The sequence below is a fragment of the Carcharodon carcharias genome, chromosome 22, assembly GCF_017639515.1.
Source record: "Carcharodon carcharias isolate sCarCar2 chromosome 22, sCarCar2.pri, whole genome shotgun sequence".
NCBI classification, from domain to species: domain Eukaryota; kingdom Metazoa; phylum Chordata; class Chondrichthyes; order Lamniformes; family Lamnidae; genus Carcharodon; species Carcharodon carcharias.
In genome coordinates, this window is record NC_054488.1 from 18,781,303 (window position 1) to 18,803,827 (window position 22,525).

General features: G+C 41.4%; 1 protein-coding gene across 1 annotated transcript in view; it reads right to left on the minus strand.

Annotated features, from left to right (window-relative positions):
- cacna1g (calcium channel, voltage-dependent, T type, alpha 1G subunit) overlaps positions 1–22,525 on the minus strand; it is a 727,897-nt gene that overhangs the window by 181,083 nt on the left and 524,289 nt on the right. The window contains exons 14-16 of the mRNA XM_041216784.1: positions 14,338–14,406; positions 3,496–3,589; positions 1,806–1,993 (exon numbers count right to left, since the gene is read on the minus strand). Of these exons, the coding sequence (XP_041072718.1) occupies positions 1,806–1,993; positions 3,496–3,589; positions 14,338–14,406 (351 nt within the window). The remainder of the gene's footprint in view (positions 1–1,805; positions 1,994–3,495; positions 3,590–14,337; positions 14,407–22,525) is intronic.

Genomic DNA, 22,525 nt, shown 5'->3' on the forward strand with positions numbered 1-22,525 from the left:
TAAGGGAAGAATGAGTCTAAAGCTGGTCTTTTACCTCAAGCAGGTTTATCCTTCAGCCAGCTTAGAGTAATAGACTCCCAGTTCCTTCCCCGCTGGAGTGTTACAGCTGTAGCCATTTATGGGTGAGCTAATGCCCATCACCTGTTTTAACAATGCAAGTGTCTTAACAATATAACTGCTAGACAATGTAATTGCCAGTCAACCAGATGATTGTTACTTTTTTTATATAATCTTTAGAATTGTCGACCTGAACGGAGTTGGTGTACTTGGTGACCGCTTTGGTGCCTTCGGAGACGGCGTGTTTGGCCAATTCCCCTGGCAGCATGAGGCGGACAGCGCTCTGGATCTCCCAGGCCGAGATGGTGCGGCGCTTGTTGTAGTGAATGAGGTGCGACGCCTCGGAGACGATGCGCTTGAAAATGTCGACAATGAAAAAATTCATAACACTCATGGCCTTGGACGAGATCCTGGTGGAAGGGTGGACCTGGGTCAGCACCCTGTACACGTAAATGGAATAGCTCTGCTTGCGAGATTTTCTCCGCTTCTTAGGCGGCTTCTTGGTGACTTTAATCAGCGACTGTTTTGACGCCTTACGGGACGCATCGCCCTTCGTCGCAGCCGCCAGGTCAGGTATTGCACTCAACTCGGACCAACACAAATCACATCAACCAGATGATTGTTGTTGGACCTCGACAATGTAATTGCTGATACGTTGACAGTTTGCACAACACTGCTGGTGTGGTTACGGCAGGGGAAGCAGGAGCGAGAGCGACTCTGGTGAAATGTCCCAGCCAGGTTTCCGTGACAGAATCAGTGACCGAAGCGACTCATTTTCAAACCAAGAATGATCTGGATCTGTGATGTCCCCAGAAAGAAGAAAATGAAGGATTGCAGCAATCCTCCAGTTGCAAAAAGACAATGGACGGGATTTTCTATTCTGGGATTAAGTCCCATGCTGTGGGTGGGGAGAGGGATGGGGAATGTTTCCCACCATGGAGGCCACTGGGAATTGGTGCTTTATTGTATGACTCTGGCCTCATTAATTAAGCAGTTGGGGGTTTTCCCGATGTATTGTGCAGCAGGGCAGGCTGGATGGCCAGCATATCCAGGCACCATTTTCAAAAGGTGTCTGGACATCAGTGACCCACCGTTGAAAAAAGAAGTTGGACCTCCTGAAGAAAGAGGCAGGATCTTCAGGAACACGCTAAAGCTGGAAGATGGACTTCCTCGAAGACACTAAAGATGGAAGATCCACCTTATATACGCTCCCTCTATCCACGACTGCATGTTCCAGGGTCCATTGTTGCTGGGGGCCCCCATCCTGAACTTCAGAGGCAGCCCTGGGCCTTCCTCAGGCTCGTGCTGATATGTACACGCCATGTTGATCCAGACGTGTTCTAGACCGGCGCGACTTCCTGCTGCCACGCTGGCAATCGGGACCGGTTCGGGGGGTGTGGGGTGTGGTAGCGGTGGGGGTGTGAAACTGGTTGGGCCTTCATCTGCATCCCATAAACGGGATGCAAATTGGCATCATGACGGTCTCTGGCAGGAATCCCGACCCGCTTTGGCGGACGGGAATGGAAGATCCCACTGTCATTTTACACCGGCAGGGAAACGACTTTTCAGCTCCATCTGCGTTTTTCTCCCCACTACCACCCCCCCATTCCCCCACCCCCAGCCCCCAGCCCCCAGCCTGCCATCAAAGCCGCCATATTCTGCCCAATGTGGATAAAAGTGCGCTACTCAAAACGTAAAGCCAAAATACAAAATCTGCTTCAGATCAGAGAAAATACAAAGGGACTCACCGGTGACCTTTGCTCGTAATAGTTGGGATCAATTGATACGTTGCTTCCTCTGCGGGATTCATTGTACAAATGCACAGAATCCCCACAAAGCATCCCCTTTGGCGTTGGCATTGGTGTGGCATTGGTGTGGATGATGAGTGGTGGCGTCAGACTGGTTTTGACGTCCACATGTCCATTCACTGCCATCACTGTTGGTGACAAAAGTGATGTTAAAGTACATTGATCTTGACCACCCTGACGCCTGTAATTTCGCCTGTTCCTTTTTGTTCCCTCGAACATTCCTGCTCATTGGTACAGGGCTGGCATTGCCACCTTGTTGAAATTTTTGAAAAATAGCAGGCAAAACCTTTTGAGGTATTGTGTCCTTAGGATTGCCAAGCTTCCAGATTGCCCTAAAGCCTCCAGGAATTATCTAGAATGCTGTTGCAAGCAAAACCGAAGAAGAAAAACCACAAGTGCATTAAAAATAATTGGCGTTTTCTTTCATTTTCTTTGAATGCTTTTTGTGTATTAGTTATATAAATGTCAAACATGGGGCGAAAAAAGCTGTTTGAGCAACAATTAAGACTTATCCAACCAGGTAATGAAGAATCTGTTTGCATTCTGATTGGGTGTGGGAAGGTGATGAGTCGTAAGTATGGGCTTATGGTGTGATCAATGGTGGGTGTGTGGAGTAAAGGGTGGTTCAAGGCAGGAGGTAATGTGATGATACTTCAGGAATATGTTCAATCAGAGTTGGCAAATGTACTCTTCCTCTGGGCAGGCCTTGCATTGACGTAGCTAACTTATCAAAAGATGGCAGGTACTTTGCCTGTGATCTTTTTTGTTCACTTACATTAATGGAGGAAAATCGCTTGCAATGCACCAATGATTTTCTTTATTGTGTCCCCACCTCTTAACCAAACTACCACAAAACATACATTTAGTCCTATGCGAATGCTGCTTTGTAACCAGCCATCAGCCAGGGGCACTGGAGAGTGCCTCAGGTTGATGTGCTCCTGTGGGGAATCATTGAGATTCTGCCCTGTGCCACATTCACTCTGGAGCTGCGCAATGGCAAGCACAGTTGTCCACCCAACTCCTCCTTGGTGACAGGCAATAGTTCAGAATCCATTCGCATATTAAGGCCCACTGGTGCCAAGGACTTCATGGAATCTGCCTTTGGTAATTCATCCTGGGTAGTGCACTGACCCATTACTATGGAAAAAGACTTGGCACCATGGAGGCATTGGATGGGCCAGAAAGATGCAGGAATGAGTGGGCCAGTGGATCTAGACTTGGGGTAGAGAACCCCAGCCAGGTAAAGGAGTGGCATTAGAATGACGAGCAGAGATGTAGCATTTTATTATCAGAAATCCTGACGTAAAAGCCTCATTAAAAAATTGTGAAGGCAGGAATTCAACTTTTCTGGGACTTCCTGCTTATATCTTTTACTTTACATATACAAATAATACATGTAGATAGTTGTTTCAGAAGTTCAAGTTACATACAGGATTACCTACCAGTTTAAAGTGAAATTCTGCATCAATTTTTTAATACAATTTTTGAATCATGTTAAAAGACTTTCTTTTATATCTGGCTACCAACAATATATGGACTTGTACAGTTGTCATCATGTTTGATATACCCAAAGCAGCCACATAAATTTCTGCTTCTACTTAAAACTGACGTATACAACAGCTGAACTTACATGTGGTGTTTGGAAGATCCTTTTTGCTTCCACTGTCATCTTCAAGGCTCTGACAAAAAAAGTCAGCCTCTGAGTCTGACTTTGATATGTCTCCCTTGAGTGAAAATGAAACAGAGACTTCAAGTTATAGACACAAAATGGTGCAGAACTCAGGCACAATCCCCTTATGTTCCCAGTCATTGTCAGTAATCTCTGCTAAATTGAATTCTTAGGAAAAAAGCTCTATTCAATAGCGTGAATAAAATATTATGGTCCTTACCTCGATTATTGGAAATGTCTTTGAGAAAGGTGTTAAATAGTTTCTTTGATTTTAATCTTTGAAATGGATTTTAACTTCAGCCGTGCAACAATTATTACAGCATGCTTATTGGGAGCAGCTCATGCAGCACAAAGAGCTTCTTGTTAACCCCATGATAATAACACAATTAAAAAAAATCTCCAGTTTCTACATTTTTCCTCTTTTGGGCCACCAGGCTCTCTTGCCCATCCAGAGAGCAAAATGTCACATGCTATTCTTTACCTGGCAGTAAGACAGACTTATTATAACAAAGAGTTACATTTATGCAGCATCTTTCACAACCTCAGGAAGTCCCAAAGCACTTTACAGCCAATGAATTACTTCTCTGAAGTGTGGTCACTGCTGTAACATAGGAAACACAACAGCCAATTTGTGCACAGCAAGCTCCCTCAAACAGCAATGTGATAATAACCAAATAATCTTTTTCAGTAATGTTTGTTGAGGGATAAATATTGTCCAGAACTCTCAGCTCTTCTCAGAAATAGTGCCATGGGATCTCTTACATCCAGTAGGGCAGTTAGTTTAACATTTTTCCAGAAAGACAGTACTGCACCCCCTCAGTATTGCACTACATGGTCAGCCTAGATTTTATACTCCTCTGTTGTGAGACTTGAACCCACCGCCTTCTGAATTGGCTCAGGTGAGAGTGCCACTGAGCCATAGGAGGTAGCTTATATATCAGTTCTACAAAATTCCAGTTTGAAAATTTTGATTCTTACTATATGTTGTAGCTTCTTGACTCACACTTTATCTGCACCAGAAGTTGAATTTATTGTAGATTAGGGATTACCTTTGCGGACCAAAGTTCAAATTGCTTTTTTGAAGACAGATAAAACGAATACAATGAATTTAAATGACTGCTTGTTTCCCCATTTTTAAAGGTCATTGTTGTCTCCCCCACCATGCCACCTAACTCTTTTTAGATGTTCCTGAGTCATGCACACTGACAATTGTTGGCGGGGTGATGGCGGGGGTGGTAAGGGGGACGCGTAACGTGACTTTCTAACTGTGTCATTCAGCAAGAAACCGCACATTAACAGGGCCAATTGGATTTGGATAGTTCTTCTCTCCTCTGCTCCTTGATTCATACGCACTCATCATAAAGCAAAGGATAGACTTTCTGGGTCCTCACATGTGGTGAGGTTCTTTCAGGCTGTGAATGCACATCAGAACATAGCAGCTTTGCTGCTTGCTATTTTTCCAATCTGCACTTACTTTGCCTCTTATCATGTTGCAAAGCTAGATAAAGATGCCTTGGAATGATAAATATTATCCACATTTTTTTCGTACGCTTTTACTGATCAAAGTTATGGAATTATGCACAGGATTGCTAGTGTCAGAATGCTAACTGTAGAAGTGCACTGAGCTCTCCCGCTGCTGCATCACCAAATTCACCACTTGCCCCCTTTAGATCATATTGTAACCAACTCGTTAGTTAGACCATTAACAGTCAAATACAAGGGAATATGTGTAATCAATTAAAATTTTTTTTTAAACTAAATATCTACTTTTAATTTTGACATTTATCAAGTCCAAATCATTACGATGATAGAATATAGATAATGATCACATACAGGAAGTGTATCCCTCTGTGTACTCACCACTTTTTATGAAGAACAGGCAACAATGAGTCCAAAATGCCAATGGATTTGGGCCAAGATAACCAAATTCAACTACTTTGGGTTTTCAGTTTGCGATATCATCTGATATAACCAACAAACATTGCAGCCAACGACCTATTCTTTGCTTCTACAATGGATTAGGTTTATTTATTTATGCTTTAGTTTATTTTGCATAAATCTTCATTTGCCAATCTGCATTCCTTGTGGAGTATGTTGTACAGGGCTGGATCTAGACTTGAGGCTTCATTGTGAATTCCGACTAATACCTCAGACAGTTGTGGCTGCTGACCCGCAGCTTTGAGGCTCTCAGCCAAGGAAAACTGTAATTTCTTTATAAACAAGGAATAACATATGGCTGCTAAAGGCTTGTTGTAATAATTGTTGCATTAGTCATTACGCTTTAAAAGACACTGGGGACGTTGTGGCCTTTGGTCTTTTGTGATCCAAACATGAGAACAAACCAAGAGATGTGGAACTTCAGACTCCCATAGCCCAACAAGAGCTGCGACAGAATAAAGTAGCAAAACAGAAAATGACAGCCACCCAAGAGCACCAAGAATCTCTCTAAGCCTAGTCCAACAACACCATGGCAGCAACAAGCCAACATACCACTCATCCTCATCAACCTCTCATCTAAATTTAGCTGGCAAGCAGGCAAGAAATGCACTAGGTCTAAATTATTTACCTGAGGTCTTTGTTCCAGTTCGACTTTCTGAACAAAAAAGAGTGTTTATGAAAGAAAATTTTAGTTCATGCCAGGAAAACTATTTATGTAATACAACTGCATGTTCGTTTCTATTCTGAAGGACTTGGAAGATATGCAAAGGAAATATGAGCACTCAGAGGAGACAGTATTGAGTTTGCACTGACAGAAGCCTGCTCTGGTCCAGGTAGAAAAAGAAAGGGAACAAAAGCATGATGGATAGAGGACACAAGTGTTAATTGATCAGGAATGAGGAACGAGAGAATCAAATTTTCCCCTACATTGCTGATGAGACCTGGGTTTCCTAAAACACACTCCAAATATTTCTAAATTCTCTCTCAATTTCTCTCCTTTCAATTGATGTCTGTTGTACTAGAATGTGTAAAATAATTATTTAGTTGCCCTTGATGAATGAGGTAGGTGTGATTAATCTGAATACTTAGAGATGGACCTCTGTATTTAATATTCCCCTCTTTTCTTTTGGAGTTACCTCTGATCTATGGAGGACCTCAGGCCACTCAATGACCACAAATGTCCAGAATATGATGGGCAGGCAAGGCTGCTACAAATATCCAAATAACCTATATCTCTTCAGGTTCTATGTAATCGTAGGCTAGAGACGAACCCTTTGTAAGTCATGAAGAAAAGAATGAAGTGCTCTTGGTGACTGAGAATCATTCTGGTGGTTGGAGTGGTGTCATTCTTTGCTATGGAACGAAATACTGGTTTGCATGATGTAGCAGGCAGCTTACACTAATAGATCAGGAGAAATGTTTAGTACAATCCTAAATTTTCTCTTGATACCATTTTTTTCCAATCAGTGTTGCATAGTTTGGAACTTCTTGCATTACCCTCCGATTATCATCTGCACACTCACTGCTTTCAAATGTCAGTTTGGTTTCACTGACAGTTGTAAAATAGCACAGGCAATTTGTGGCAATATAAAAAAGGTAATTCTTTCTCTCAGTTGTCCTCTGTTCTCTCTTAGGTACATCAGCAGGAGTGGAGGACATACCGTGCTGCCAAAATGTATCTATTAACACATTGGAATAAAATAAGAATGTTTCTCAGCATGTGTTTCAGCTGTGACTGTGATGACTATCTTCACATGGCTAGCTTGAAAGGAAGGCCGATTACAAGGTCTGATTGCATGGTGAAACTGAAGTTTCAAAGGAGATTGGGATCCATTAGAAAATAGATCCACAGTTCCTCAGGACACAAACTAATTAATTTATGACATTGAGTCATGCGGTATTTATTAAAAATTAGAAATATTATTCTAAATGAGAAAGAAGTGATAACTGCAGGGAAGCCCATCTCTGACAGAATGCTAGGTTCAGAAATCACCTCATCAGGGATAAAAGTCTAAAATCAACTTCAATCTTCTCAATTCATAAATGTGCTGTACGGACGAATGGAATACATTCAAAACGATTGCCAGTGCCGGACTTCATACTCCCTGGAGTGTCACTTGAACTTCGAGATCAGATGCCAAAGGTGTCACTGAGCAGGAGCAACACATCCAGTCATGTTGCAGCTCCTCTGTGATTGAATATTGGACAAGCGGTCTGACAACGTCGAGGCAGTGGAGGGGTCAAGAGATGTTTGCCATGGTCAGGGGGTTGTGGTGGGGGGTGCAGGTGGTGGGTCAAGGAAGGGAAGCATCGAGTTTAAAAGATTTGAAATGTAGGAAAGCTGAAGGCCAGAAAAGACTCTCCATCGTACATGTTCCAAAGATGAGTCCTACTGGAAACATTCACTCTGTTTATCTCTCTCCACATGCCAGAGCTGCTGAGTTTTTCCAGCACTTTCTTTTTTTCCTGCCAGAAAAGACTGTTGGTCCAAGTAATCCAGGAAAACTGATGATGTCTTGTCCATTTTGATTTTGAACTTAGGTTTACCCCCAGAAGCTGCCTTGGTAAACTATTCTAAAAACTGATGACCTTCAGAGAAATAATGCTCTTTAATGTCTTTTTTAAAATATGTTCTTGGGATGTGAACATCACTGGCAAGGCTAGCACTTAATGCCCAAAACTACCTGGTTTCAGCATCTGCATATGCGCCATTGTTCCGCATTCCAAAATCAAATTAATATCTCTATGCCCTATTACTTTGAATAAATCATTAACAATGTGAATTTATAGAGTACTTGATTATAGAAAAATGCCCCAAAGCTCTTAACACAGGTGTAATCAGATAAAAATGGGGGCCGAACCCAAGAAGGCAACATTAGGAGGAGTGAACAAAAGCTTGGCCAAAGTGGTGGGCTTTAAGGAGGGTCTTAAAGGAGAACCAGAAGATGGAGAAGGTTGTAGGGAGGGAATTCCTGAACATGAGGCTGAGGTGGCTGCCAATGGTGAGCAAAGGGAGAGGGTAATGTACAATAGTCCAGAGTCAGAAGAACATAGGGTTCTAGGGAGGCTTATAGGGGTGGATGAGGTTACAGAGATAGGGAGGGAAAGGACATGAAGGGATCAAACATAATGCAGAGAATTTTATATCTCAGGGGTTGGGGAACTGGCAGCCTATTTGGGTTGACAAGGACAAGAATGATGTATGAGTCTAATTTGTTGTGAGATAGGATATGGGCATTAGGCTTTTAGTTAAGCTGCAGTTTATAGAAGATGGAAGAGGGCTTAAGAGATCACTGGAGTAGTCGAGCTTGTAAATAACAAAAGCATGGCTGAGATTTTTGGCAGCAGACCGACTGAGGCAGGGGCACAGATAGGCATTGTTACAGAGGTGGAAATAATCTTTGTGATGGGTCTATATGGGGTCAGCAGTTCAGCTTATGGTTGAAAAGTGTGTTGAAAGCGTATAGTCTGGTTCAGCCTGAGACAATGGCAGGGGAAGGGGCTGTAATAAATGGTGAAGGTACTGAATTTATGGTGGGGACTTCAGTCTTCCTTTGTTTAACTGGAGAAATCGTGGATTCATCCATGACTGGAAATAGGGCGAGCAGTCTGACAACACAGTGGGTTCGGGATAGGTGGAGCAGCATGTTGTCAACAAACATATTGAAGGCTCTGTGGATGGTATCATGAAGAGACAACATGTAGACAAGGAAGGCAGCGGGGCCAAGGATAGATGCTGGGCAACACTGGAGACACATTTATTCCAATGTACCTGTCAAGCAGAATTGTTCCATCTGTGTGGAACTCAGCAAATGTCACACTTTTCACACTAAAAGAGATGGAGATCAGATCTTGATAAATACAGACCAATATCTCATCTGTCAATAGTGCCATCTTTCATGGGAACCATTCTGTGTATCAAACTTTCAATCATAACAATCTGTTCTCAGTCACCAGTCTGGTGCCACAGAAACAGATTGACATTAGATACTTACAATCTGACAGAACAGAAGGACTTTTTTTTTCTTTTTGGAGTCCAATGTAAAGTCAAAACATTAGCCTTCAACATTCCTTGAACTTTTAAAAAAATATAGTATCACAGCTTCAGTGTTAAACTTGTCAGCATCTGGTGATCTGCTGAACTAGATGCATCACTTCTCTAGAGGATGCAACCTTAGACATGGACACATGGCCATTTGCTATTCTATCAGGAAGGTTGCATAAGGATCATTAGGTAATTGGACCCAGCTGAACTCTGTTCTCATTGTCATTAATAACATGATCATTGCCATTCAAGTGACATTAACCTTTTTGAGAAAACCATCTCTAATTCCTTAACTTAGAGACAAGAGCTAACTGAATCAGGCAGAGATGGACAGAAGGTGACAGAAGGTGGAAGAACAAAATATTACTTTTGACACTGAGATTAATTGTCACCTGCCTTTTTAGAATAATTGGTTACAATGTTGTCACTTTATATTAAATAGAATTTGCAGCAAAGGAACAGGCTTCTCTCCAACTCGTTTATCCAGTGCCTATACTCCACCCTAGCCTCAGCTCACCCTATTTCATCTAATCCCACCATCAGATCCTTCTATTCTTTCCTCCCTCCTGTACTTATCTAATTTCCCCTTTTATTTTCGCTTGAGTGGCCTTTGGAAGCTTCTGAAGATCGGGCGGCAGGGCAAGATACCAGACACTGAGGTACTCACCCGAGCTAGCATGCCAAGCATCCACACCATATTGAGACAACTACAACTGAGTTGGGCTGGTCATGTAGCTAGAATGCCTGACACTCACTTACCAAAGCGAATCATCTATTGTGAGCTTGAGTCTGAGGTGCGTGCTCATGGTGGTCAAAAGCGGTGCTACAAGGACACTCTGAAGGATTCACTTAGGAGTTTTGATATCGACTTGGAGTCCTGGGGGAAGCTCGCCCGGGATCGTTACATCTGACACAACCAAATAAAGAACGAAGCGGCCTCCTTTGAACACAAGCCAATGTCAGGGGCAGGGAGAAAATGTGATCAGAGGAAATCCCAATCCAGCAGCTCATCCAAAACTCAATCATCTGCTGATCCTGTCCTATTTGCAGCAGAACCTTCCAGGCGTAGATCGGCCCATTGGAACTCTGCCAAACATCTCAGATGATGAGCATGGCTGTCTTCACCTCGAAGGCTGAACAAGAAGAAAAAAGAGCTTGCTCTGAGATGTACCTATGCTATTCATCTCAACAAACCTCTTGTGGCAGCGAGTTCTACATTCTCACCACTCTCTGGGTAAAGAAGCTTCTCCTGAATTCCTTATTGCATATATTAGTGACATGCATATTGCTGAAAAAAAAAAGATTTTGTAGAAGCTTTTTGTCTTGCACTCATCAGGACAATCACAAGAATACCAATGTCAGGGAAAGCACCAACTTTATCCTGTATGAGAAGAGAGTGCTGATTGGTTGGCCAGTGGACTCTGACTGCTGGAGGCATTGCTATGGAGAATGCAATAATTAATAGCAGCTGACAGTTAACTGCCCAGCATTGTTTGAAATTTAAGCCAGGCAGCTTGACTCTGATTGGTCAAGGCATTGCCCTGAGGAATGAACCAGCGAACGGCACTTATTTTGTTTAGCTGAAAGAAGCACAATGTGTGTACCTGTTCTTGGGCCCTGTGTATTAACATATGTAGCTTCCAGTGCATGCAAATACACCAAACCTTGAGCCTGACTGACAATCTTACATTGGTTGTCAATGTAATTTTTGCACACTGAGGATTATTTAGCAAATGTTGTCCAATCACGGAATCATATCTATGGACACTATGTCTTGAGTTTTGTAAGTACAGGCTGGTTGGGTACGGTCTGTACCTTGCCCATTGCAAACAGCGAAAGGGACATGCTGGTGGATTCTCCATGGCAATGCTTCTACCAATCATAGTCCACTTGCCAACCAATCAGCACTCTCTTCTCATACAGTATAAGGTTGTTGCTTCCTTTGATTGGTATTCTTGTGATTGTCTTGATGAGTGCAAGATGAAAAGCTTCAACAAAAGGTCTTTTTTCAGCAATACTCAAGTTCTGCACTACCAGATGACTGTGTAAGTGACTGTCTAATACTTACAACCTCTTGTTTTGGACTCTCATGCAAATGGAAATATCTTCTTTGTATCTAGCCATTTCAAATCCTTTTCATGATTTTAAAGGCTAGATATATATGAACTGTTCAACTCCTTGGTTTGGTTCTATATCCCATCAACCTGCCATCAAGGCCACAGAAGGTTGTATAACCTGGAATAAAGGCAGGAAGGGGACTCATCATGATCAGCAATGTTCCATGAAGCCTATCTCTGGCAAGTGGTGGAATATGCTATTGCTTGTCTGGCAGTCTGAAGGGTAACTAGGCTTCAATGTAATCCAAAGTCAAACAGTATACTATCTGGGGGAGTGGACCCATCTCAGTCCAAGATCCACTCTCTCTCTAACATCAAAGAGATGTGAGTCCTCTACAAAATGATGGCCAATACAATGCCACAGGAGTTGTTACTGTCAAGTCATAGTTCCATATTTATACAGTAATACAAAAGATAATGCACCTGCACTTCGATATCTTGTCCAAAATCCATATACAGCATATAAGCAAAAAAACTCAACACAATCCTCCTCACATGAAGACCTCTTTCTTAGATTTTGTTGATAACTTGAATTGTGTTCTCTTCTGTACTAAAGTTCAAAAAGAGAGCTGACTTTGTGAAATCAGTGTGCGCAAGCCTAATCAAATCGAGGTGGAAATGGGTCCACAGCATTAAACATGTGTCAATTGAAACAATCTCACTCAGGGAGGCCAGAGAATGGCTAGTGCGAGAAATGGATTTAAAAATAAATTTATTCTTTCATGGGATGTGGACATCGCTGGCAAGGCAAGCATTTGTTCCCCATCCTTAATTGCCCTTGAATTGAGCAGCTTGCTTGGCGATTTCAGAGGACAGTTAAAATTCAACCACATTGCTGTGGGAGTGGAGTCACATGTAGGCCAGACCAGATAAGGTCAACAGATTTCTTTCCCTAAAGGACATTCTTGAACCAGATGGGTTTTTATGATAATCCACCATGGTTCCATGGTCACCATTACTGAGACTAGCTTTATATTTCCAGGTTTTTTTATTAATTGAATTTAAATTTCACCAGCTGCCATGGTGGAATTTGAACTTGTGTTCCTAGAGCATTAAACTGGGCCTCTGGATTACTAGTCCAGTGACATTAACACTATGCCACCATCTCCCTCTTCCACTGATGTAGTAAGACATGTTATCGGGGCAGAGCAGAGGGCACTTTACTTCATGTCTAATTCTGAACCTGGGCTGGTGAAGTGTTTTTTCAGATTGTAGCAAATCTAGTACCTGCTACTTAATACCCTGGTACAATTTATCTTTCTATACTCTCTCTTATACAGGTGCAGTGTCTCAAATCTGGCTATCTGAAAGCCAGGCATTTTTATAAGTTGCCATGCATGAACCTTAATTCTTATTAAATGAATAAAACAAGTTACTGGCTTCTTCGGCCAGGTGGCGCACAGGCTTGGGTGGCATGCTGGACTAGTTATCAACTCTGCGCAATGGTCTTTTCCCGCACTCCGAGTGGTACGAGCCACCCTTGACCTCCCCCCCCCCCCCCACCTATATTGGCTTGGCCCGATCTGCCCGACTTGACCGGGCCTGAACTGCTCGACCCAACCTAGCCTGAACCCTGGCACGCCCACCTGAAAACTGGTAAGAACCACAACCTGACACAGAGTCAGTCCCAAGGTGGCTGGTTTTGAGACACTGTAGCTGTGGTTGCACTCAACCTTGTACTATGTCATCAAATATACCTACAAGGAATTACAAGTATCATAGGAGCAACTTCTTTACAGAAACATAGGAAGAGGAATAGGCCATTCAGCCTCTTGAGCCTGCTCTGCCATTCAATTAGATCATGGCTGATCTGTGCCTCAATTTCATTTCCCTGCCTGAGCTCCCTGTCCCTTGATACCCATACCCTACTAACATTTATCAATCTCAGCCTTGGAAGCTCCAAATGTCCCAGTACTCACAGCCTTTTTAGGAGAAAGAATTTCATATTGCTACTGTCTTTCCTCTGAAAATGTTTATTCCTGATTCCACTCCTGAATGACCTCACTCTAATTTTAAGATTATGTGCCTTCGTTCTCGATTCCCTACCAACCTGCATCTAGATTATTGAGTTTGTTAAACACCTCGATTAGATCACCCCATCCATACTTAAAGGAACACAAGCCAAGTTTATACAACTGGTCCTTATAATTCAACCCATAAAATCCTGCTATCCTCTCTATTTTGTGTGCTATAGGGAACAAAACAGCAGAGTAAACATTTCTAATGGTTTTTGCCCTTGAGGTGGCCATCACAGTGAGTACTGAAACACCACTTCAAAAAAAAAGAGAGCATAACATTTTTGTGTCATTGATACTGATCTGTTGATAAATATATTTTGGTTGCACATTCAATTCAAATTGAGACATATGATCATTCAATCTCATAAAGAAAAATATTTCTTTGGCATTGGTCCTTTCAGTCTGTCCAAAAAAAATCTCTGAAAGGAACCCTGCAAACATCTTCAATCGAGAAAGAAAAGTCAATCCTCGACTGGCTTCACAGCCAGACAAAATGACTAAGTGTTCACTCAAATCTATTAAGGGAACCAATGTGAGAAAAAAAAAATCAAGAAGCGGACAAACACAATTCCTTCCTAGGAAAGCAGGCCACAAGATTGCCAAACTTTGCTTCCCCAACCCCCGTCTCTGCTGCTTTACTTTAGAAATGTCTCAGGTGTGTAATTCATGGTGAACAGTTACGTACCCCAGACGAGTCGACAGGCAGCTGAATACAGCTTAACTGCCCACTCGCGTCCTCCCTCTTCTGGACCTCCTGAAGTGAAACAAACACGGTGTCGACAGTGAGGTGACTGAAATAAATTCAACTTAAATATTTCAGACACTTTGAAACAAAAACATAGTTAATTGAAGAAGAAAAATAGGTTCAAAAAAACCATTAAATTTTTTGTCAAGTACTTGCACTAAGGTTAGGAGCAGTTCGCATTACACAATAATATTGTGGTAACCAATATCTCTCCCAATACAGGACATATCATACTTGAAACGAGATGGATTTTATATCTTATTACTGCCAGAAATTTGCACTAATAAGCAGCAATTTGAATATTTGGTTTCTTTAAAGAACAAATGAAAATGATTTGTTTTGGCCACCTTGTACATGGATTTCCAAGCCAGATTGATACAGACTTCTGAAATTAATTTGAAATCAAAGCCAATGTGAAATATATCAAACAAAATAAAATCTTCCCTCTCCCTTTCTAAATTTGTTCTTGGAGCCATTATATTTTTTAAGAGATACGGTAATGCCACCAAGGGTTCATAACTTGCTGTAGCATTGATATAGTTTAGTTATCTCTGGAATTTACTTAATAGTGATCATTGACACTGCTTATCTGGGAGTAAAATGCAATCTCAACCTAATTCCCAGTGGGAATGAGTCCACAGAACTAAGTGGCATTAATTTGGCTTTAATTGACACCACTCTCATTCAGAAAGGTCATAGCACGGTCAGTGCAAGAGATAGAAAAATATTGTGCTGTTGAAGTAAGAGCACATTGTCAGGACAGAGTGGAGTAAGAACGTTATATCTAACTGTCGACTAGAGGTGACTGAAATGTTCCATGTGTCAAGTATAATTATCACTCAACTTAACAGGTGCAAAATTCAAGAAATAAAGTTTTAGACGAGGACTTTGGTAAGTGAATTAATTTCTGAAAAGTGTTTCAAGGGACATCCTCCAATTGAAGGTAGAAGAATTTTCCTGTCTGCAGAAAACATCTCTGTTAATAAAACTACTTGTTACATCAATATTTATTGCCAATATGAAACTTATCCTTAGAGGGCTCCAGTGTATCTAAAAAAGGAATTCAGATGTTTCTATAATGCAATGTGGCATGCTGTTACACTGCTCCTCTAATGTATCATAAGCACCTATAAGGATTTATTCTGGAGATTTGGGGAAATGGATAACCTAGTTAAAGTGTGGGAGGAATATAAGACACTCCTGAATATCAGTGAATGTTAATAACTCATATTTTAGCATCAAATACATATATATTTCTGAGCTAGGGATTAATAGTCATACTACTAGAAAGGCTGTGAACAATGATACTGTCAGGAGCGAGCTGGAGATGTCTGCTGTCTGGAGGTAAATCATAATGTTGCAATTGCATTTTGAAATCTTACAGCAAGAAAAACTGAATGAAAATGGTGTTGTAAGAAAGAGAGAAAGAGAGGGGGAGTGAGAAGGGAGAGAGAAAAGGATCTATTACAGAAAGGTGCTGCCAATAATAGCAACAACAACTTGCATTTATGCAGCACCTTAAACGTAACAAGGAACAAAGCTTGGGGAGTTATGAGCGACAAAGCAAAAGGAGGTGTGGTATGGAGGTAGCAGCGACAGCATGGAAAATATCTTTTGAAAAGAGATGGGGAGGGTACAAGTATGAAGTAGTGCATGGGATGACAGAATCAAAACAAATGGCTTTTCTTCACCAGTGGTTTAAGACAACATGGATACTTCTGACAAGTTGACACTTATGCCCAAGGGTAATACTGTCAACAGTAACTGATTAATTTTCCAGCGGACATCCAAAGCACCTCACACAGTGTATAAGTCAAGTGACTTAATTTACTCTGTGACAGCACACAAACAGCCAGTCACTTCACACACTATCACATGGCACCTACTGTCAAAGCAGAAAAGCCACCAACAAGTACCAAACACTTGAGCAGAAACAACAGCAGTTGGAGGCTGAAAGCAGGGTAAAGGTGAGAGGACAACTGTATTCCATTCAAGGTCTGTGCACCCATCATGCAAAGGATTCTCTCCCAAACGTCATGCAGCAGCCAAAGCAAGTTTTATAGACCTGTCTCACTTTTGCTTCTACCTAGCAACTACCATTGTTAGCAAAGCCATGCACTAAAAATAACAAAAAGTATTTCTGTACTGTAAATCACTGGCAGTCTGGAGAAATAAATATAGCATAACTGTCAATTTGCTCAAGTGAAGAACTTTTGATGGAAAATGGAAATGGCTTGGATAAGGTGAATGGCCCAACAGTACACTGTAACAATCACTTCAGATACACAGATTTTCCCAGCAATCCATTAAGAACCATCTTACTGTAGACTTGAATAAATACTTGTGTGATATTGTGTTTTTCGGGACAGTTGAACATGTCCCCAAGTTAATGTTTGACAACTTTGATCATATAAGTACAATTTAACTTTGCAGAGGTACAGGTATGAATCTGTACTAGTGGAATATTATTACAGATCTGTTTTGTTGGTTGCTCCATCCCAATGCAAATGAAATTGTGACTGTCATTGGTGACTTACATTCAGGCAAAGTCACTCAACTAAACCCTCTCTTACCACCAAAAAGCAAGCAGCCTTATGAGATTTGTCTTCTGGCAAACTCCTTTACATTGTCATTAATGGTAACCAGTAACTGTGGTCACAGGTATTTCAAATTGCTACCAATTATACAATGATCACCAGTGGGCAGTATTATGGGTTGGGAGGGAAAGACTTCAGGTGTAGAATAAAATGGTTCTTGCCAAGAGAAAACATTGATTATGCTTTGTGTAATATCTTCTGGAAATACTAGTCAACTCCAGAGCATATTTTGAGTAAAGCTACAGCTATGACTTCAGAACCCAGGGATTCCCTGAATGGACAACATTTCACATCAATGACACTGTGCATTGATTAGCCCTCCACCAATTCATCACGTTGGAAGCAACATTAAAAGTCTCTGGTAGGATTAAAACAATACATGTTATGAAAAAAGTACCAGATACTAAGGAGTGACTTCAAGGCTGTTACTCAGTCCTGGAGATCAGGTTCTGAGCCATCTGCCTCCATTCATCTCATATATATTCTCATCAGAATGCCTTAATCAGATTATAGAACTATGATCACTCCCATGTATCTACCACTCTACATTGCTGTTAACATGCTCTATCATTGCTAATTAGACCACATCAATTTTATTTTTCTTTGGCCCATTTGTCGATTACAAACAGGTGGCATAGAAAGCAAATTGTTTTGAAGAGACAGGTTATAGCTTGGTTATGTTAAAGGCTAGAATTCAGTGCCTATGATTAATGAAATCTTTAAAACATTTTTTTTGTTGTTGCTGGTATAGCTCCTTTTCTATTTTGACTTTCAGTGCTTCTGACCTGCTCCTTCTAGAAAGACAGTACATTCTACATCATAATTCTCACCATAGAAGGCTTTAAAACTGCTTCATGTCAGCCAACAGACATCCTGTGGTGAATGCCACCTTACAACCCGCAGCCACCGCACCCTGCCTTAGCAGATTCACCCTCTGTCTGAGAAGGAACCAACATAAAGAGATCCATGTAAAGGCCCAGGCATGAAGTGAAAACTTTTGGACAAATTTGAATGCCAGGTCTGACTGAAGTGGGATAAGCCATAAGGAACCAAGAGATTTTCTCTCTGAAAGAAACTGGACACCTCTCTCTAGCAGCAATGAATGGACAACCCTCGCCTTAGGGTTGCACTGACCAGGAACTAGGGGTTAGGCAAATGGGAGAGAACTTTCTTTTGCACAGAAAGTCACGTCAACATGGAAGGAGTTAAATACTGGCATGTTGCTCACTCCTCGTATGGTACAAAATGGTCAGGTTATACCCTGACTCACTGAGTGATCGGGTGGGTGTGGGGCTATTTTTTCTATTGTCAGGAGATGGTTAATCTGCTATGAGATCATTTTTCTCACTGGCAGCAATTGCATCAGTTTTGAAATAAGCCAGGTCCACTCAATGTTTTGCAATGGTCATTTTCTTAGCCTGAGGAGAACGGTGATATTTTTTGAGGTAAGATTTGTTAAAAAGTTACAGTGGTGTTGATATGATTCTCTGTACCTATACCTCCTTTAAAATCACACTAGTTACTTTATCCTGCCTCTCATCATTTTTCCTTCCAAAATGCATCACTTCAAATTGGCATTCTCACCAACCATGGTAGGAGTAAGAGAATATGAAAAAAGATGGTTGGCAAAGTATTGCTGATGTCTTATCTTTTTGACAATGTCACAGCCTTCTGTAAACCCCTCCCCCACTGAGGTTGCTGCCCGAGAGAGGCACTAGGGCAGAGGTCAACAACCTTAATAACAAGAAGAGCCAATTTCAAAAATTTAGTCAAAAACTCAATGGGGTGAATTTTTCCTATGGAGGGCGGGCGGGCTGTTTGGGAGCAGGCACGGAGCCAATTGCCACCTGCGATCAGCTGCGGGCTGCCACTTTATGTGGGCGGGCCAATTAAGGACTGCCCAGTGTAACATGCGGCCGGTAGCGCTCAGCGCTACCAGTGTGGGTGGGGGGAGGAGGGAGAGTCAGGGCCTATACTCTTTCACGCATGCACGTGGAAGAGTGCAGCAATCTCTCTGAGGCACGGAGTTGCCTCAGGGAGATTAGGTAGATAATAAAACTTTTTAATAAATAAAGTAAAAAATTATTTAAATATGTCCCCTCATGTGACAGCGTCACAAGAGCTGGGACATGTTTGTGAAGTGTGGAAAATGTATTTAGTTATTTTATAAAACTTTCAGGAAACCTCATCCCACCCATGGATGAGGTTTCCTAAAAAACGTGAAGGCCGCTTGGGCTCTTTGCCTGCTGCCAGCCTTAAGCTTGGACGGACAGTGTTGTTAAAAAGCTAAATTACTAAAAATTACTTTTTTAATGGCCTTAATCGGCCATTGACAGCTTGGCGGGTGCACAGCCGCCTCCAGCGTGCGCCCGCCCAACGAATTATTGTAATGATGCACGATGACATCAGAATGCACACCCGATGTCACCGCATGTCATTTTATGTGTCGGTGTGTCAGGCCCACCCCTGCGTACTGATGGCAATATTCTGCCCAATATCTTCAGAGTGCAAGTATTACTGAAATGCCAATAATAATGCGAAAAAAGACTGAGACATTTCAATAGCATTGTAAAGGTTTTTACCAAAAAGTTATTCATTGAATTAAACTTTCTCATAAGCACAATGTTAATAAAAGATAAAAAAGCCAAAACAAGGAATTTAATTACCATTAAAATGAGCTCGATAGGTCAAGTTTGGAAACCACACGAGTCCTTAATGAGCTACATGCAGTTCTGGAGCTGCCGTTTGCAGACCCCTGACCTAGTGTGAGAGAGTGGAACTGGATACCTATGGTTTGATTATAACGATACTTCCAACCATTCATAACCAATATACCCAGGTTGAATCTGAAGCCAAAAGCTAATTATTCAAGATAAATAATCTGTCAAAAGTGGACAGTTGCCTGATAATAGAAATACTTGAAAATTGATGTGTCCTAATGTAGCATATTGACGCCACACCCACCAGGGTCTGTTCTGGTTATTCTTCATTAAAGTGCCACCAAATCAGGAAAATTCATGACCTGCCTTTGAAAAAGATGTAGAAACACCAGCACCAATTGCTTTATTTTTAAGGCCTGGGGACCTCCAGCTGCTTAACAGGGATCAACATTAAAAAACCATTTGCTGCACATCAAAAAACATTGTGCGCTCAGTTGTAACCTGTTTATGGCGCTCAGAATTACTGAGGCGTGAGCTCAGCCCTTCCATGGTAGTAAATCTCAGAACCAAAGCTAGATCCAATCTCTCTCTCAACATCATTGAACCATTCTTACAGATTTAAGGAAACCAGTGTTCAACAGTAAGGGTTTGTTTTGATCATTTTCTCTCCTCACTTGGCAGGTTCTGCGTAAGATCCCACATCTTCTGAGATCTCAGCCAAGTAGCATAAGCCTAGACAGCCATCTATTCAAACAGCCTTTCCTTCTACGACAGTCGAAAGTGTTTTTGAGTTGCATATCTGGGGCACTTTAAGTCCTGGCCAGAATGGAGATGAGTGTTTTAGGCCCTTCTCAATCAGGCCTGGAGACAGCACTGCTCTAAGCGACTGGTCTGATTTTATGTGCTGGATTTGTAGTATATAACTAGCCCCCACTCATTGCATTTTGTTAGAGGTCACCCTCCTTTTATCAGGATGCACTGCAATAGTTTCCTTCATACATCCTGCTTGCTGCAGTGCATAGCAGCTCTGTTTAAATAGATTCTGCTGAATAAAAAGGATTGTTGCTATAAAATAGACTCTGTTTGCTGTACCGTATGTCCCACCTCAGCTCTAACTCATTGAATGGCACAGTATGTTGTTATATAGTATTGTTACACAGTATATTGTTGTGCTACCGGTAAATATCTGTAAAAGAGCTAGGAACTAATTAGTTAGGAGGTTTAAGTGTTCTAGGGCCCCCATTTTATGGCTGCACTAGAGACTGATATGGTGTGTAACGGAACTAGTTCAAACTGGTTCTTCTACTGTACAAGGCAGCACCTGAAAGTATTATTGAAGGGGACGCTCTGTGCAATCTGCCTTGTGCCACCGTCCAAACAGCAGCTTCAAGAAAACAATCATATGAAGCATGGCAAGTTAAACATAAAGAGTTCTGATCTTTCCAAGCTTAAAGTGTGATTACTAACAACGTCTGTGAGCCAAAAGACAAGAACACATAGCACTCAGTCTGTTTCTTACCTGTATCCAAGGGTCTACTTGCTCGCTGGGATTCACTGGATAGTATGCAAGGGCCAGGGTTGGCCAAATCTTCAACTCCCTATCCTAACAGTCAACTAAAATATGTCTTCCCTTAGCCCAGGGTAAAGATCAACTAACTCAGCCCAGAATGTGGATTAAGTTTATCACTTTCCCAGTTGTCATGGCTTTGCTTCTCTTGGCACAATTGAAAATTTCCAAGTGAAGGTTTTATGTGGACCCGTAATACATCATCTTACTACACAGTACCAAGCAGCTGTATTTGGGGCACAGTAATGAAGACAAACCATCAATCAACAACACAAAGTACAGGAATTTAGAAATAGATGTCACAATCAGTTGATAACAAATCCAAAATCAACTCCATAAGAAAATTGTTTCAAGACATTTTATCGGCGATCACACAGAAAACAAGTGACACTGCATTAACTCACAATGAAATAAACATCCAAATTTCAGCCCATGGTCTAAACTGCCATCGCATCTCCTTAAAGGGAAAGTGCATTCGTCTGGATTGCTGCATAATCTTTGCTACTATAAAAGGAAGATTAGAAGGTGCACCAACCAACATCACAACCTTAATGCTTGGAAACTGTCGCTCAGCTCTGTCTGGATAATATGTTATGGGAGCAGCACTTGAAAGTATTATTGAAGGGGACGCTCTGTGCACTCTGCCTTGTACTACCCTCCAAACAGCAGCTTCAAGAAAACAAAATCATATGCAGCAAATCGAAGGGGGCGATTAAATGTAAAGATATCTTTTCCTAGCATTTAGAATGATATGTCAATTCCGACGAATATTTAAAGTATAGCAAATGTTAAACTTCAGAATAATCAACTCATCACCAGATTAAGTTGTCAGATCCCCACAATTAATGCCAGATTACCCTATTACAGGACATAATGCAGCACGGTTGCTAACAATGTGCTGATGGATAAATGTGTTTTCACTGGCAAACCTATTATTTTTTTATTGACAGCAAATGGATAATGTGGAGCACTACATTTCAATGCAGGGCAGCACTGTGGAATAGTATTTCACAATATATCATTGTATATCACAGTATATCGTGATGTTTGGCTGAATATCATGGTATAATGGTATATCGCAGCTTATCATGGAAATAACTTATTAAAATCATAATTTCTTACACTTTTATGGTCTTAGTGGAATTGGTGTTAGTTAATAAATAACAAAAACGCTAACAGACACTTCATAAAACTGCTTTGAGCATGAGAATTACTAGAATGTTAATTGAGCATTTTAGTGCATTTGTTACCAATGACTTTTAATTTTTTTTCAATTGAATGTCAATAAATTCAATGGTGACTGC